The 16,102-nt window shown below is 41.3% G+C and overlaps 1 protein-coding gene and 1 pseudogene across 1 annotated transcript in view; both read left to right on the top strand.

Moving 5' to 3' along the window:
- The window catches only part of si:dkey-71h2.2 (low density lipoprotein receptor adapter protein 1), a 120,669-nt gene that overhangs the window by 89,979 nt on the left and 14,588 nt on the right, over positions 1 to 16,102 (top strand). The window contains 4 exon segments of the mRNA XM_049589208.1: positions 7,313 to 7,427; positions 10,516 to 10,588; positions 11,980 to 12,066; positions 15,406 to 15,533. Of these exon segments, the coding sequence (XP_049445165.1) occupies positions 7,313 to 7,427; positions 10,516 to 10,588; positions 11,980 to 12,066; positions 15,406 to 15,533 (403 nt within the window).
- LOC125897639 (U6 spliceosomal RNA) lies at positions 633 to 728 on the top strand (annotated as a pseudogene).

Raw genomic sequence — 16,102 nt, 5'->3', positions numbered from 1 at the left:
TGCTCAGGGTACCTGTCCAAGACAACACCCCTCGCTCTGACATCTCTCCATTGAATGCATGTATAGGTCCTGTTAGTGCATGTGTGCATATTTGGGGCCTGAGTGTATATGACAACAGAATGAAAACAACTGCAAGAGGGGCCTTCTGTTTCAGCACTCTCTACTGGCTGTTAGAGACAGGCGACATCAAAGGGTGGACATGTCCCGAGTGCTCAGGGGAACAGATTTGGCACAGAGAGCTTTACACAGTGCGGCTGATTCCAGAAAGAGATGCACAGATTTCGCCGAGAGGCTCACAGTTGTCTGGGGGAGTGTCATAGGAGTTGATTGCTTGGGACCCAAGTCCAGCCTCCGGCCTGAAAGGCCAACTGGGCACCGCCCACCTCTCAGTGTCAGGCAGTCGTGGCCTTATCCTTTTTGTGAATAAAACCTGCATGAGTATGCAGACAGCATTAGCCAACAGTATAAATTGCAACAACGTTGGTAACTAGCAGAGAGAGACCTCACCCCTCGCTCCTGTGACATTTCAGAGTACTGTCAAGTCTGGATTGCAGACCTCCAGCCAGCCCCGTCGCATAGATGTCATTCCCCCAGCGAGGGGGTCAAAAGGGAGGCAGTGGCAGATGGTCAGTGTGCTTGCTCAGGCAGCACATACAATAAATTGGAATTGATTAGCATGGCCCCTGCGCAAGGATGACACGCAAATTCGTGAAGGGTTTCCACATTTTGATCTGGGTGAGGGTTCGAGTTGTGGTCGTGGGCAACTGAGCGGGTGTGCTCTCTGTCAGCGGCTGCAATTCCCGGCGCTCCCTTGTCCACAGTGGCGGCAGTCACTCAGTCCATAGGGACTTGGCTTGGGAAGTGGAGGGTTTCTGGTTCAACTGCCAAATCGCCTCCTGGGCACTGCCAAGGTGCCCTTGAGTAAGGCGCTGAACCCCAGACTGCTCAGGGTGCCTGTCCAAGACAGCACCCCTCACTCTGACATCTCTCCATTGAATGCATGTGTAGGTCCTGTTAGTGCATGTGAGTATATTTGGGGCCTGAGTGTATATGACAACAGAATGAAAACAACTGCAAGAGGGGCCTTCTGTTTCAGCACTCTCTACTGGCTGTTAGAGACAGGCGACATCAAAATGTGGACATGTCCCGAGTACTCAGGGTAACAGATTTGGCACAGAGAACTTTACACAGTGCCGCTGATTCCAGAAAATGATGCACAGAGTTTGCCGGAGAGGTTCACAGTTGTCCAGGGGAGTCCCGAACTGGTCGTGAGCAACTGAGCGGGTGTGATCTCTGTCAGTGACTGTGATTCCCAGTGCACCGTTGTCCACAGTGGCGGAAGTCGCTCAATTCATTGGGATTTGGCTTGGGAAGTGGAGGGTCACCGGTTCAAGTCCCCCTACGGACAAAGATTTGAGTTTGTACTCATAGTTGCAGAGGTGCCAGTTCGCCTCCTTGGCACTGCCGAGGTGCCCCTTGAGCATGGCACTGAACCCCTCAACTGCTTGGGACACTTGTCCAAGGCAGCCCCCCTCGCTCGGATATATCTCCATTGAATGCATGTATGGGCCCAGTTCTTGTATGTGTGCGTATTTGAGGCTTGAGTGCATATGACAATAGAATGAACAGCATTCCGCGCTGCATTTCACACCCACCGTCACAAGAGTGACTACCAGGTTAAAGGAGGCACTCCCTTGTCCACAGTGGCGGCAGTCGCTCAGTCCATAGACCTTTGGTTTGTGAAGTGGAGGTACAGAAGTTCATGATGCTTTTCCACAGTTTGATCTAGCTTATTGCCAGCGACCGAGGGGGTGAGTTCTGTGTCAGCGGCTGGATTGCCCAGCATTTCGCGCCGGTGTGAATCTCTTTCCCATGCATTTTGCATTTGTCATCGCACATGAGTGCGTGCCAGGGGCAAGGTGGTGCCCCCTCTTCTACAGTGGCAATGCTGGAGCTGTGTATCTTCCACTGAAGCGTCAGGTTTGCCACTTTTTGCATCAGTAGACAGGTGGTTTTTTTCATTTAACGTTCTGACAGGCTTTTATGTACAATACTGTACAGACCTGGTCTTATTTGCCCCTGGTATTGTTTTTCTTAATAAAACATACAGATAGTGATACTTGCATCTTCTACTGAGGTGTTCAGCCTACATCTGGACTGGTGTTACTGATTCATATTCTGACAAGCGCTCTCAGAGAGCTCCAGCATATCAATCAGCAAAACATACCGGTCAGAAAAGGCGAGCTGAAACTGTAACTGACACTCCACCTGTTAATGATGCACATTGTTCTGACATACCATTAAATTTGTAAGATCTGTCAGATGTCTCAAGAAGGACAGGACCTGCCAGTGTTTTATCTTTGCGCCAACATTGAAAATATGTTGCAATTTTCTGTTTGTTTGAGAATTTGCTTTTTTCACCCTTTTGCAAAACTGTTTCTTTGCCTTCTTCCCTGCAGCAAATGCAAAGTGCTGTTTTTCATTAATGCACTTATGTTGGGTAAAAAGTTGAATAAAAGTAGTTCATTGTTGTGTTAAACAGCATACCTGCTTTATTTGGTGTATATAGAGAATTTGAGGCTTTGATGTATGTCGTTCTATTCATGCTTTGTACTGTAAATATTTAAATATTTCCATTGATATTCCCTCTCTGCCTCACAAACAACGGTGCTCTACACAGTGAGGAGATCAAAGGCTTGCCGTCCACGGAGCCCCTTTGGAGATATGATGCAGACTGACAGCTCAGCTTCTGTTGTTCGAGCTTAGTGAAAACTCTGTGATGCTGTCAATTTTTTTTTTTTTTTTCTGTTGTTGTTTCAAGCTGAAGGCTTATTCCATGAATATGATCCATTGCTGGGACATGGTGATAGTAATTAAAAGGTTTTTAAATTGTCTTATAATGAGTGAAATCTGCACACAATGATAAAGAGACCCTTTGTTTCATAACACTCCATAGGAGTGACTGTAAGTGGAAGGAGCAGCTTGTGTGTCTCTGTCAAAAAGGTGAAATTTTAAATGTGTATTCACTCCAATGAGATGTCTATGTTTAGAGATGCATATTATTCTCACATGGATGCTGTATTATAATGAACTCTTTTCTGTCAACCATATTGCATGATAAATTCATAGTTGTGAAACTCTTGCTGTTGATACTATGAGATAGGATACAGTTTTCATAATATCCTCATTATTCACCATCATTGTGGAAGTCTGTACCCAAATGACCTTTCGCTAAGCCCCGCCGCTTTATGGTGGTCCGACAAGCTGTCGGAGTAAGCATGGAGCACACACTGTAACTAACTGCACTCCCTGAAGAAATATCAGATTTTTGGAAAAATGAAACAGTGATTCCAGAGAGAAGCAGACAGAGGGGTCTACAGTCTGTGTTTGAAGGATATATCCAGGATGTCAAACTGACTCAGCAGCAACAACAGGTTAAAAAGACAAAGATAGTTAGAAGCTAAAGCTGAACTATAGACTACAGATCACAGTGTAAAAGTGAACCACCACATCACTGCTGATCGCCACAGAAGACAATGACTATAAAGGGAAACTTTGCTGATACTGAACCAGCTGTGTGGCATCACAGTGTGTGCAGATCAACGGTGTTTGACTTCACCCCTGTGCCGCTGCCAGCACCCGAACAGGCAGGGATCTCCGGGGGAAATCAAACAGTGTTCATCTGCGCACAGTGCTATAACACAGAGCTGGTTGAATTTCAGCAGTTTCCCTGCTCCCCTTCACTGTGTATACATTCAATAGGCTATATCTTCGGTAGCTAGCTAGCTAACCCTACACTTTCCAGGGTTTTGGAACAGGGAAGAAATGTATATCTTTTTCCAACCTCTCCAGGTAACGAGTATCATTAATACACAACGTCCCCCAGGCACAACATCTTGCTCTAAACCCACAAAACCAGCCTGAAAAATGAAGAAATCTTAAACGATTACATTAGAGTCAATGGAGCACAGCTGTGTTGCTGTAAAATGATTGCTATGTTATGATTTGCCAGTCTGTGTCTGGGAGCGGGACTAAGGAAGGGTCAATTCAGGGTTAAAACTACGGTCTCAGATTCTTGTTGATACTCTTATTTGGGTACATAGGCTAGTCGTGTATGTGCACTGACTTATTTGCTCATTTTGCTTATGTTTACCCCTGAAATCTTAACAACATACTGTGGACAGTGAACAGCAGTTCTCATTGAACATTGTAAAAGTCTCTCTCAGAACTTGTGGGTATCTCTCCACTGCAGTGTAAGATAAGAGAGAGGAGTGATGAGTTCCAGGCATTGGCTGTGTTTGCAGACTTTGTATCTTCAGGATACAGCCCTCACTAACTCTCAATGATTATTTACAACCTTTATGGAACAGTTCTTTAAACTTTGTAGAGCATGCTCTGGGTGGGAACCTCTAGTAGAACTTTTAGTTATACAAAGAAAATCAAGTCAGTGGCAGCTTTTAGTAAATCACTTTTTTAAATAGAATGTTCTACTGTTTTCATATTGTCTTTTAAAATCCTAAAACACTGATTCCCCAAATTACAAGGACACTGCTTTAACATTAGCTTCTGATTTAATTACTATTGATAGAACTGTGATACTGCTGCCAAAGCAACAGTACACATCATTGTGTAGTATAAAATGCATTACTTTATTGTCAATAATTTATACAGTTATTAATGTTATTGAAAAAAAAAAAAATCCAAAGCATGCACACACAGCACAGAATTCAAATCTGCAGAGACTTAAAAAATAAAAGCCCACAGAAAAAAGTGAAATTCAGGTCGCACAAAACATTCTTGGGAGAAAGTAGATAATATCTCAATAAGATGATAATTACTTTTAGATTGAGCAGTTTGATTACATCAGCTTGTTTTTCAATCTTAAATAGGTCAACCCTTTCAACTTTTTCTCTGCTCATTTTTCCGCAATTAAGGCCCAAATATAAGTTCGAGCACGGGGGAGAGTGGGGGAATACGGAGCTGGGCGTCCTGGGCATTGCAATGTGGGTCATGCATCAGTGGTGCAAGCCAGCAAACAATCTGAGAGGGAGATCCGAGCACTGGTGATTTCATGCTTGTTGTTTGATCGAATAAATTACTTTATTTTTAGTGCCGCTCTTGAAGTGGTGCGGCAAATAAGAGGCTGCCAGCTGCAGATCCCTTTTGTTTACACTTTACCATTTACTGTAATGATGGCGGATGATGGAATGCTGATGATGATGACATGCATTAAGCAACCTTGAGTATCTTAGTTTTATCGAGGTAGGTTGATTTGATGTGCTCCATTCAGAAAAGAAATAACAACCTTGGCCTGTAGAGTTCTAATGAGAATGAAATCACTCAATGTGGCCATTGTGCTGCTTATAACAAAGGCTGTATGTTTAATTATGGTGACAAAGGTCAAGTGCATCACTCACTGTGGCTCATTTACACATCTATTTAAAGCAACAAACATGACGCACACTGCTGGTGCAGGTAACAACCCCAGAAAGACATACAGGGTGACTCAAGGTCAATACCGCTTCTAATAGCCTGCGTAAAATCCGACAAAACAGATCCATCTGGTTTGTGTCCGTCGCTTCAGTAAACCCATACAAGCTGCTGTGAAGGAGCCAAATGGCTCGGTGGACTTTGTCTGGATTGGTTTTAGATAACCATTGCAAATAACTGGCCTTGACTGTCACTGGATTTGCAGACAATTGAATTTCTTGAAAACCAGATATTAGATCCAGGAGAGATTCAGTGTGACTGTTGGGAATGAGGTCCCAGGTGCAATATAGTCACAGCAGAGATCAATTCCTCAGCCAAGACTTTCCATTTATTACAGACAGTTGAAATTCATATATTTCGACACAAGTTGCAAGAGGCCTATAATCAAATCAATCAAATCAACTTTATTTATATGGCACTTTTCATACAACAGTAACACAAAGTGCCTCACAGAGGTTAAAAACAACAAAGATCCAAACAGAAAACAAAAAGAAAAGAGAAAACCCAACCCTCCCACCCAACAAAAAGCTATTTAGCTCATAAAATTGAGTTAGTAGCTAGGTAAGAATGATCTAAAACAGAGACATAAAATGCATCAAAACTAAAACCTATAGGCTAACTATAATAACAAAAGATAAAGGTTAAATGAGATAAGAATGTAAAAAGAGGAAGGGTAAGAATATAAAAAATAAATAAAAAATATATAATAGATGGATAAATCAGTTATAAGAGGAATTTAAAATAGATAAATAAAGAGATCAGTTAAAAGCCTGATTAAAAAGATGAGTCTTGAGCCTCTTTTTAAAAACATCAACAGTCTCTGCAGCTCTGAGGTTCTCCGGCAGGCTGTTCCACAATCGGGGGCCATAATGATTAAATGCCGCCTCCCCGTGTGTTTTAGTCCTAACTTGTGGTATGGTTAAAAGGCCGGTGCCGGAGGACCTCAGGGTCCGCGAGGGTTGATATGGTAAAAGCAGGTCAGATAAATAAGAAGGCCCAAGACCGTTAAGACATTTAAAAACTAATAAAAGAACCTTAAAATGGTAATATGTAACCGCCAGGGAGGTTATTTCAGAAGTCAACAGTTTTCTATATCTGATTTCCTGCAGCTTCACATGCCTTTGTGTAGTGCTTGATGTCCTCAAGAGACAATAAGACGAAACTCTGAGAAACAGAGTGAAGGTTACCTGAATACATTGAAGTCACTGTATCTCCATTATCATAACTCTTAAGTGAGCATTTCAGTTTCAGTCAACCATTTGAGCCTTGCATTGAAAAACTTGAATTCACAAAGCATTATTATATCAGCATTTGAGTTGATTTTTTTGCTTAAAACACACACTCTGTCTGAAAATATGAAGTACTGAAGAGCTCAGTCGCAGCTTCGAGTATCTCTCATGGACGTCACCGGTGCTTATTTGTCTCCTGCACCACCGTTCCCAGCTGTGGGACTTAATCAGCATAATATTCGTAACCACCACTCTCATCCTGCTATGATTGGTGTGCTTATGCATATGGAAAAGGGTGAGAGCAAAAGCAACGTTATGGGTTAAATTGACATGTATGCAATGCAGCTTACCTTGATGTGTGAGGTCTGATTAAGAGTTCAGTCTAGCAGCTAATGCACTGTACATGGTGTCCTTTTGTTCTGCATGTGTGTCCTGTGATTTAAAAAGGGATGTTCATTCACTCATGGCATAAATTGGTTCCTGTCTGCTGCGGTTTCTCATTCATCATCATGAATGCACTTAAATCAGGTGGATTGATAGTGTTAGTATATTGGAATAATGTTGTTTTTTTCTGTCTGCTTCTTCTCTTCCAGAATCTCTTACTGCACAGCAGATAAAACTCAGGATAAGGTCTTTGCATATGTCTCCCAAAGTCAGTTCAACGAGACCCTGGAGTGTCACGCATTTCTCTGCCAAAAGAAGAAGATTGTAAGTGTGCAAAACTTGGGATTTTGTTGTATATACCTGTGTGTACATTTGTCTGTATTAAGTGTGATGGAATACATGCCCTTGAACTCTAGCAGGTCTTGAGGTCAGTTTGTCTGTGGACTGAGAGCATTTAATGAACTGCCCTAAGGACAGCCAGTAGCATAAAAGTAGATGGTGTGTGGTGCCATCTTGTGGCAGAACACCCTTACATCTCACCAGTCTATACTGTATACAGCTGATCCAACATTATGAGAAATTGATAAGATTTAGACGAAGAAATAGACAGAGTTTACTTTCTTGGGGAAAAAAGTGATTACATTTTTAAAATTATGCAATTTAATAGTAGATGTAGATGGTTAAATAATCAGACTAAATATCAGACTAAAGATATTAAAGTGACAGTTGACCCCAGAGTCAAAAATACATATTTTTCAGTTTACCCGTAGTGCTATTTATCAATCTAAATTATTTTAGTGTGAGTTGCAGAGTGTTGGAGATGTTGGCTGTAGAGTTGTCTGCTTTCTCTCCAATATAATGGAATTAAATGGCACTTGGCTTGTGGTGCACAAAGTGCCAACGAGTGCATTTAAAAAAACTCAACAGCAATGTCTCTTTCCAGAAATCATACCCTGCAGCCTGTACCACGAAGCCGGATCAACTTACCCAAGATATATTCTCACTATCTGGTTTGACTAACCCTAACACTGGCCATCTGGATAACCGGTACTACAAAGCTGGTTATCAACTAGTTCAGTCAACTCTGGGTTTTCCAATCCAGCCACAAGTGCATTCATGTGAAAGAGGCGGAGCTGTTAATTACAAGTGACATCATCAGAACCGTGAATGAAGTAGGCTGCTTCGTATGATATGAAAGGGTACTAACAGTTTCTGTGACTGTGATATTGCAATATTGAGCACTCAAAGATCTGCCACTGCCTGTGACAACGTGTAGATTGTATTGGTCTAAATGTGACTTTAGTATGATTTTTTTTTTTTTTTTTTGCTGTTCAGCGAAATGTTGATGAAACAACTCGGAATATGTCACACAAACCACTTTAAAGTAACATCAGACTGTTTCTGCTAATATTCTGATAATCAGTAATGAGGTCTATCTGACCCAAATGTATAATAATGGAAGCCAAACAGCAGTTTTACCAATAAAGTAATATTTTTTCCTAGTTCTCACCACACAGGTGTCTCATTATTTTGAGCTGTAGTGATGGAATCAGACTGTAAAAGAGCAACACTATCACTGCGGACTAAAATAAACTTTGCTTAAGTTAAAATATTGTTAAAATCATGTGTTAAGTGAGGTAAATGATCTCTGTGTTTGTTAAAAGCTCTGATTTATAACCTGTGGAAATAGAGCCCTGAAACAATGAAACAACCTACTATTGCGACTGTCCTCTAACAATACATAGGTTACTCTTTTTTTTTTACCTGAGAATCTGGACTTTCATCCACTTTTCTCCAGTGATCTGATTGGTCAGAGGTTGGGGTGTTGACAGGGCTGTGATCTGATAGACTGAACATGACCTGAGGCCTGTACTACGAAGCAGGATTTGGAGTTAGCCAGGTAACTTCAGGGTTAACTCTGGGTTTTCATAACTACGAAGCTGGTTCTCTTTTTACCGGGGTAAACCACTGTGGCAACTTATGCTGAACAGCTGAACAGGACTAGAGTATCGGATCACAGCCTGTCAACACCCCCACCTCTCTCTCCACCAGATCACTGACTAAAAAACTATCCATGGACGAAAGTCCGGAGTGACAGGTAAAATAGAGGAGCCTATATGCTGTTATTGGTCAGTAGAATCATTTAATATGTCTGGGGGCTCTTTTCCCACTGGTTTTAAAACAGAGCTTCTGACAAACGGAGAGATTGTTAAAAAAAAACTAAACACATGATTTTAACACTATTTGAAATTATTAAGTTTATTTCAGGCGGCACGGTGGTGTGGTGGTTAGCACTCTCGCCTCACAGCAAGAGGGTTGCCGGTTCGATCCCGTGCATGGGAGCCCTTCTGTGCGGAGTTTGCATGTTCTCCCCGTGTCAGCGTGGGTTCTCTCCGGGCACTCCGGCTTCCTCCCACAGTGCAAAGACATGCAGATTGGGGACTAGGTTAATTGGTAACTCTAAATTGTCCGTAGGTGTGAGCGTGAATGGTTGTTTGTCTCTATGTGTCAGCCCTGTGATAGTCTGGCTCCAGGGTGTACCCTGCCTCTCGCCCAATGTCAGCTGGGATAGGCTCCAGCCCCCCCGTGACCCTCAAGAGGATGAAGCGGTTAGAAGATGAATGAAGGTTATTTCAGTCCACAGTGACTGCTGACAGTGCTGCTACTTTAACAGTCTGATTCCATCACTGCAGCTCAACATAACATGAGACACCTATGTGATGAGAACTAGGATAAAACAGATAATATTTTATTCGTATAATAATCCACACACTGTTAATTGTCTCCCATCTTATCTTACTATATAATGACGTGTCTCTCTTCCACGTTTCCTCACTGACTTGGTCAATCCATGTGAAATTTGGCACAGTGGTAGAGGGTCATGGGAGGATGTGAATGAAGCAATATTACATCAACTGGCCAAAGGGGGGCGCTATAGCAACCGATTGAAATTGCAAACTTCGAATGGGCATATCTCATGCCCCGTATGTCGTAGAGACATGAAACTTTGCACAGAGATGCCTCTCCTCATGAGAACCCATAACTTCCAGTTCCGCCATTTTGATTTTTGATTTTTTTTTTTGAAAAACACTTAAAAATCAATCTCTTTCTAGGAAATTTGACCGATCTGCATGAAACTCGGTGAACATAATCTAGGGACCAATATCTAAAGTTCCCTCTTGGCAAAAGTTGGAAAACTTACTAAAACTGAGCTTCTATAAGGCAATGAACCAACTGTATCACCAGGCAGAAGGAAACCTGCATCTACTGCTACTTGATTTTGGGGTGGACTGTCCTTTAAAGTAGCACATTACTTGGGCACCAAAACAAATCCTAACTATGTATTATGTTTTATATCTCACTCCTTATGTTCCATTACTGTATTATCCTTCACATTTTGTTTTCTCTTCAGGCTCAGGCTGTGACATTAACGGTAGCCCAGGCCTTTAAAGTAGCCCTGGATCTTTGGGAGATTGCTCAGGAAGGTGAGTTCACTGATCTGGAAGAAGGTGACATTGAAGCAGTTCAGTGAAAGCTTTTTCTCTTGAACTGTTTATAAAAAATAGGAGTGAGAAGACGCTGTAATCCATCCAATTGGAGACGTATCTTTCTGGGAATCCTTTTGGTTATCAAGCCTAATATGTTTCACAACCACAAAGGAGCTCAAGAAAAATGCTACACATGCTCAGTCACCATCCTGACCTCCACAGTCTCCACTGCACTATGTGAATGACACACTACGATACTTCATGCACGTAAAAATACCACTAAACTTGAATGGCTGACAACCAATCATATCAACATATTTCAAACACCTGATAGTTTAGTAGAAGCTTCCGAGTTACCATTACATCTTCAAATTATCAGTAGCATATTGTGTTTTGATTAAAATGATGTGGAAAGGAATACTTCACCTTTGAGGTTTTGAGAAAATACTGGGAGTATACTGAGTGTGATAGAGGCTTTGGATGGAATATACTGTCGGTTAAACAGTAGAAAAGATGGGTATGAAAGAGTTAAATATAGTCCATCTGTTTCTTTAAGTAATGTTCCTTCATAGATTCTCTCAGAGCCATATGTTAACTTACAGCTTGTAGAAGACAAGAAGAATAGTTCAGTAACACATAACATTCAACCTCTAGAACAATGAGCACTGAAGGACTTTTAACCAGGACAAATTTCAGCTAGTTGCAATCTGCAATCTTCACCACTAGATGACACTAAATCCCTCTAAATCTCACATACTTTCTTTAACAGCAATAAATGACACCTGGCAGAAAGAATGGGATACAGATACTAAAGGGAGACTAATTATAATATACAAAAGTCATGCAAAATTGCATTTTTAACAGTGTAAAAGAAGATATCCTAACTTCAGAGAGTGGGTAATCACAGCATGATCAAGGCTCAGGCATACAGGATTTCAAGCCATGTTACATAAGATGGGGAGAGGTTAATCAAAGCTGTGTCGGTGGTGTAACACTCTGGAAGTTGTAGAACACGTATCACGCATTGCGATAAATATGATTCAAAGAGTTAGACTTTAAGGTATATAGTACATGAGACAGGGCAGGAATGGAGTTTAAAATCACTACTGAGCACTTGACAGTACCTGAGGGAAATCAGAAGGCTTATATACTACAGGCAGGATTAAGAAAAGGGGTATGAATTTTTACTTCCTTTCTTTTAGACCAGTTAGTACTCAGATAATTTAATGCCCTTATTCTACACACTACACAATAGGTGGCGGTACAGACCTTTAAAGTTGGGGTAGAATCTGCCAATAAACTCACAGAAGAAGAAAAAGAAGCACCAGATGGTTGTCTTCAGGTTTAGTTTTGAGAACTACATATATATATAGTTTTTCTGTCTGCAGACAAAAGCAAGAAGGCCAGGACCTGCTGTTCTTGTGCAGCAAGCAAAGGGCAGACAGAGACAACAGAGACTCAGTGTGTTCCAGCAGGTGAGTTCATTTGATATAGTCCTTATCCACAGTGTCTCTCTCTGTACATCACGCTGGATTCAGCAGCAATGATAAGAGACGTGATTTTGTTACAAAAAGGTGACACAGTTGGACTGAACGCAGCAAAATGTCCTGCTGATAATTACTACAAGGCAAGGTTAATCTTTATCTTCAGCCTAAAGGGAATGGTGCCTTGTTTAAAGCATGGTTTCCACTTTAAGAAATAGCAACACACAATTAAATGAGCCTTATCAGCCTTTAGGTGAGTTGGGGGAAAGTTTGATGTTTGGGAAATATTGCTTTTTTGCAGAGACAGAAATGTGCCAGAATGTGATTAGCTTAGCTTAGCATAAAGACAGGAAACAGGGCAAACAGCTACTCTGTCTAAAGTTTAAAAAATCCATCTACCTGCAGCTCTTTGAGGTTTTACAGCCAGTTTTGTGCCAAGAATTGTCTGGCACATTACCCCCTGTAAACCTACAGTGTGTTGTGTTTACATCTTGGTTTATATTAACCATACAGACATGAGAGACTATCAATCTTCTTCTCTTTTTCTCAGCAAAATAGCTATATAGTAGTATACTTCCCAGAATGTCAATAAACTCTCAATAAATAGCTGGGTTTCCTGTAAACAAACAATCAAGAATGCACATGCCACAGTGCTTTAGCAAACTCAATAATAGCAGTTCACTAAAACATGCTGTCAGCATGAAACAGCCTCTGTCTGACTGCTGCGTAAGTTAAAAGCATTCTAGTTAGGGGTAACTTAAGCATGTCTGTTTCCTCGAATTATACCAGACACTATGTATTCTCTAGACTTGTAAGTGTAAAAGCTTATATTAAATATTACATGACTGCAGTGTGTACAAGCAAAGCTTTTTCCACTCATAAGAAACACTTGGCTCTGACCTGTTTGTAAAAACAAAGAGCTAATTATCCACACTGACTAAGCTAACTGAGAGTTCCGCTTCTTGTGAAAATGGACATTTTCCATCCATAACTTTTGTGATTTTTGAAGTTTAAGGCACAAAAGCAACTTTATGTGTTGATCTTGTCAAAAGCTGTCAGTCATTTCTTTTCTCTTCTACCCTCAGTGTGATTGAGCATCACACTGATGACAACATTCGGAAACCCATCGATAAGAATGTTTTTTAATAAACTGAAACACTGATTGTTCCTCATTTAGTTATGAAGACTTAATGCTGTGGGGTGTCAAACTCATTTAAGTTCATTGGGCCACATACCGCCAAATTTGCTCTTAGATCCAGCCAGAGTAGCCAGACCAATAAAACCATTGCACAATAACCTGTAAGTACCATCAGCACCAATATTTTCCCTTTTTATGTGTAAAGAATTACAAATGCATTCTGTAGTCGTTCATCCCTTTACAGAACAGATAAACAGCTTAAATAAGTGCAATTTCACACATTCAGTCAGTCTACTTCTCACTGTCATTACATGTGCATTTATCCACACATTTCATGATACAGATTATTTTGAACTGAAGCTGCTGATTGACAATATTTGGCACAATTTTCAGTATCTTAAAACGTAATCACAGTAAGTATTCATTATTATATTGGAGAACTGAATTCAGGTCAGGATGGAAAAACCTCTGCAGCAGAATTTACATGAAGTAAACTACGGATTGTTTAACTTGCTCCTGAAACCTGGCACGTCTTAGTCTAGTCATCTAGTGGGCCGGATTGGACCCTTTGGCGGGCTGGTTCTGGCCCATGGGCCGTATGTTTGACACCCCTGCTACAGAGAAATTCTTAAAGAAGCTGTATACTAAATTAAGAGCATAATTATGATTCAGAATCTGAACAAGGTAATCTTAAGTGCTATATCGTAGGCAATTGGATTTGCTTGAGTTTCTTGAAGACGTTTCACCTCTCATCCAAGAGGCATCTTTAGTTCAAAGTAAAGTTAAAAGTGAAGAAGCCTCTTAAATAAGAGGTGAAATGTCTTCAAGAAACTCAAGCAAGTCCAGTTGCCTACGATATAGCACTTAGGATTACCATGACCTGGATGACTGAGAATCTTCACCAACAACCACAGGGTGGGCCTTACACTTCCGTAAGAATGCCGTTCCAGCACTCTGGGTTTGGGGCAGCATCATCAGTGGTAACTGCTGTACGAGCCCCGTGCAGAGCTGCAGTGATTAACTAGCCAGTGGGATACACACACAGGGACTAACATGCACATGTATTTGGACTGGCTACCACAACAAAGAACAAAGAAACTCGAGTTACAACACACACAGATGGACAGTGACTTCATTCAGTGAACAGGACGTCCTTCCTTCACTATATCTTTACATAGCAAGTCATTCTTTGCTGCTGTATTTATGTTTTGAATGTCATATACAGCTCCCTTTTATATTTAATAAATTTACTGAAGAGGCGAACTGGCCATTGTGATTCTAGAAGGATGAGGATAAAGACTATGTCATCTAAACATACTGCAAAAGTTGTGGAGAAAAAGAAACTGTCACTGATTACAATGATCACATAAGTTCTATAAAATGACAGCTGCAATAAGTTGCAGTCACTGACATGAGACAGTAAGTAGATGCAGATTTAGAGTAATTAAAGACCAAATTCCTGCAGACTTGAAGCCCTGGTTTCATAATCCTCCAAAACCCAACAGTTTCCAGTAAACATGATTAAGTAAATGCTTCCAGTTAGTTGCATTGACTTTAAAATGACCTTTCTAGTGTTAGCGTGCACACGACAGTGAGTAATCTTGTAGTTTGACGTTGCACCTTCTCACATACAAATTCTACTGCCGTCACTCACTTCTCACATACACTTAGGGACAAATCACCTAATTATATGCCACTCATTAGTCATTCAGGGGAGCGGCAGATTTTAAGTACTTTCCAATAGCCGTGACATTTATAGGTCAAAATGTTTTCCGCTCCTCAGGGGGTCAAAGGGTCCGCAAAATGAGACTTAATCATCCATTCAGTTTGTTGTTAGTGAACGGCCGGCTTTTCCAGCTTCTTTCAATTAAAATTGGCTCCGCTTGCAGCCGTAGTGGCCTGAGGACAGAGAGAAAATTTGATGTGAAAGCCTCAAGGACCTCTGGAGTCACTCACCCTACAGAGACGTATGAAGGTTTTACAGAGATGATTTAAATTCAGCCTGTTGCAGAGGAAGCTGTGAGTGCCACAGACCGGAGTTGATGTTTCAAAAAAAAAAAGGTGACAACTGTCCTTCTTTCTTCATTGTTGTGTGTCTGGATGTGTCCTGTCCTTTTCCTCTTCTCCGTCCCCGTCTTTCTCACCTCCTGTGTCCCTGTCAACCTCTCGCCCACACCTGCCACCTCCCTCAGATCCAGAGGCACACAAGCCTGGTGGGATGGAGGAGAAGCTCCGGAGGCCCTTCTTCTCTGCCTCGCTCAGCTCGCCCTCACCTCGCAGTAACCCTACTCGGAGGCGACCGATCAAACACGACTCTTGGGTAGGTCGCACCATCTTTCTCCAAATTCCAAACTGCTGCTTGGTTTGATTCAGGCCAGAAATAACGGTTAAATCAGTCTCTTGGTTTGATGTTATATAGGAATCCAACTTATTCTCTCCTGTTACCGAATCCTTAGATGGCAAATCTGTACACCTCACTGCATAGACCTCATTAGGATCATTTTTATATGAGCAAAAATGAGGCCATCAACATTTTCACATCAGCTTCATTAGGTCAGTATTTGCACTGATACCAGTCCAGTGTATCAGATTGCAGTGTCCCGAATATTTTCTACAACAAAACATATAAAAACTGTATATGAGGTTTTTAAATTTCAGATATTTAAAAAAGTCTGTGTGATAGGCTTGTGGCATAGATACCAAACTAGCACTGGTTCCCAACCTCCACTAGGGGTCGCCAAAGCTTCACAGGGGGTTGCAAGGCCTTCTTGATTTTAAGGGGTGTACGAAAACTTATAAAAATATTTATATATACAGTCGGCCAATATGCATTCATTTCATTTCATTCATTTGATGAAAACAAAATACAATTGTTAATTATAATTTAGA

Source organism: Epinephelus fuscoguttatus, linkage group LG11 (genome assembly GCF_011397635.1).
Source record: "Epinephelus fuscoguttatus linkage group LG11, E.fuscoguttatus.final_Chr_v1".
Lineage (NCBI taxonomy): Eukaryota > Metazoa > Chordata > Actinopteri > Perciformes > Serranidae > Epinephelus > Epinephelus fuscoguttatus.
Note: the sequence above shows the minus strand (reverse complement) of the source record. Positions and strands in the feature narration are given on the sequence as shown.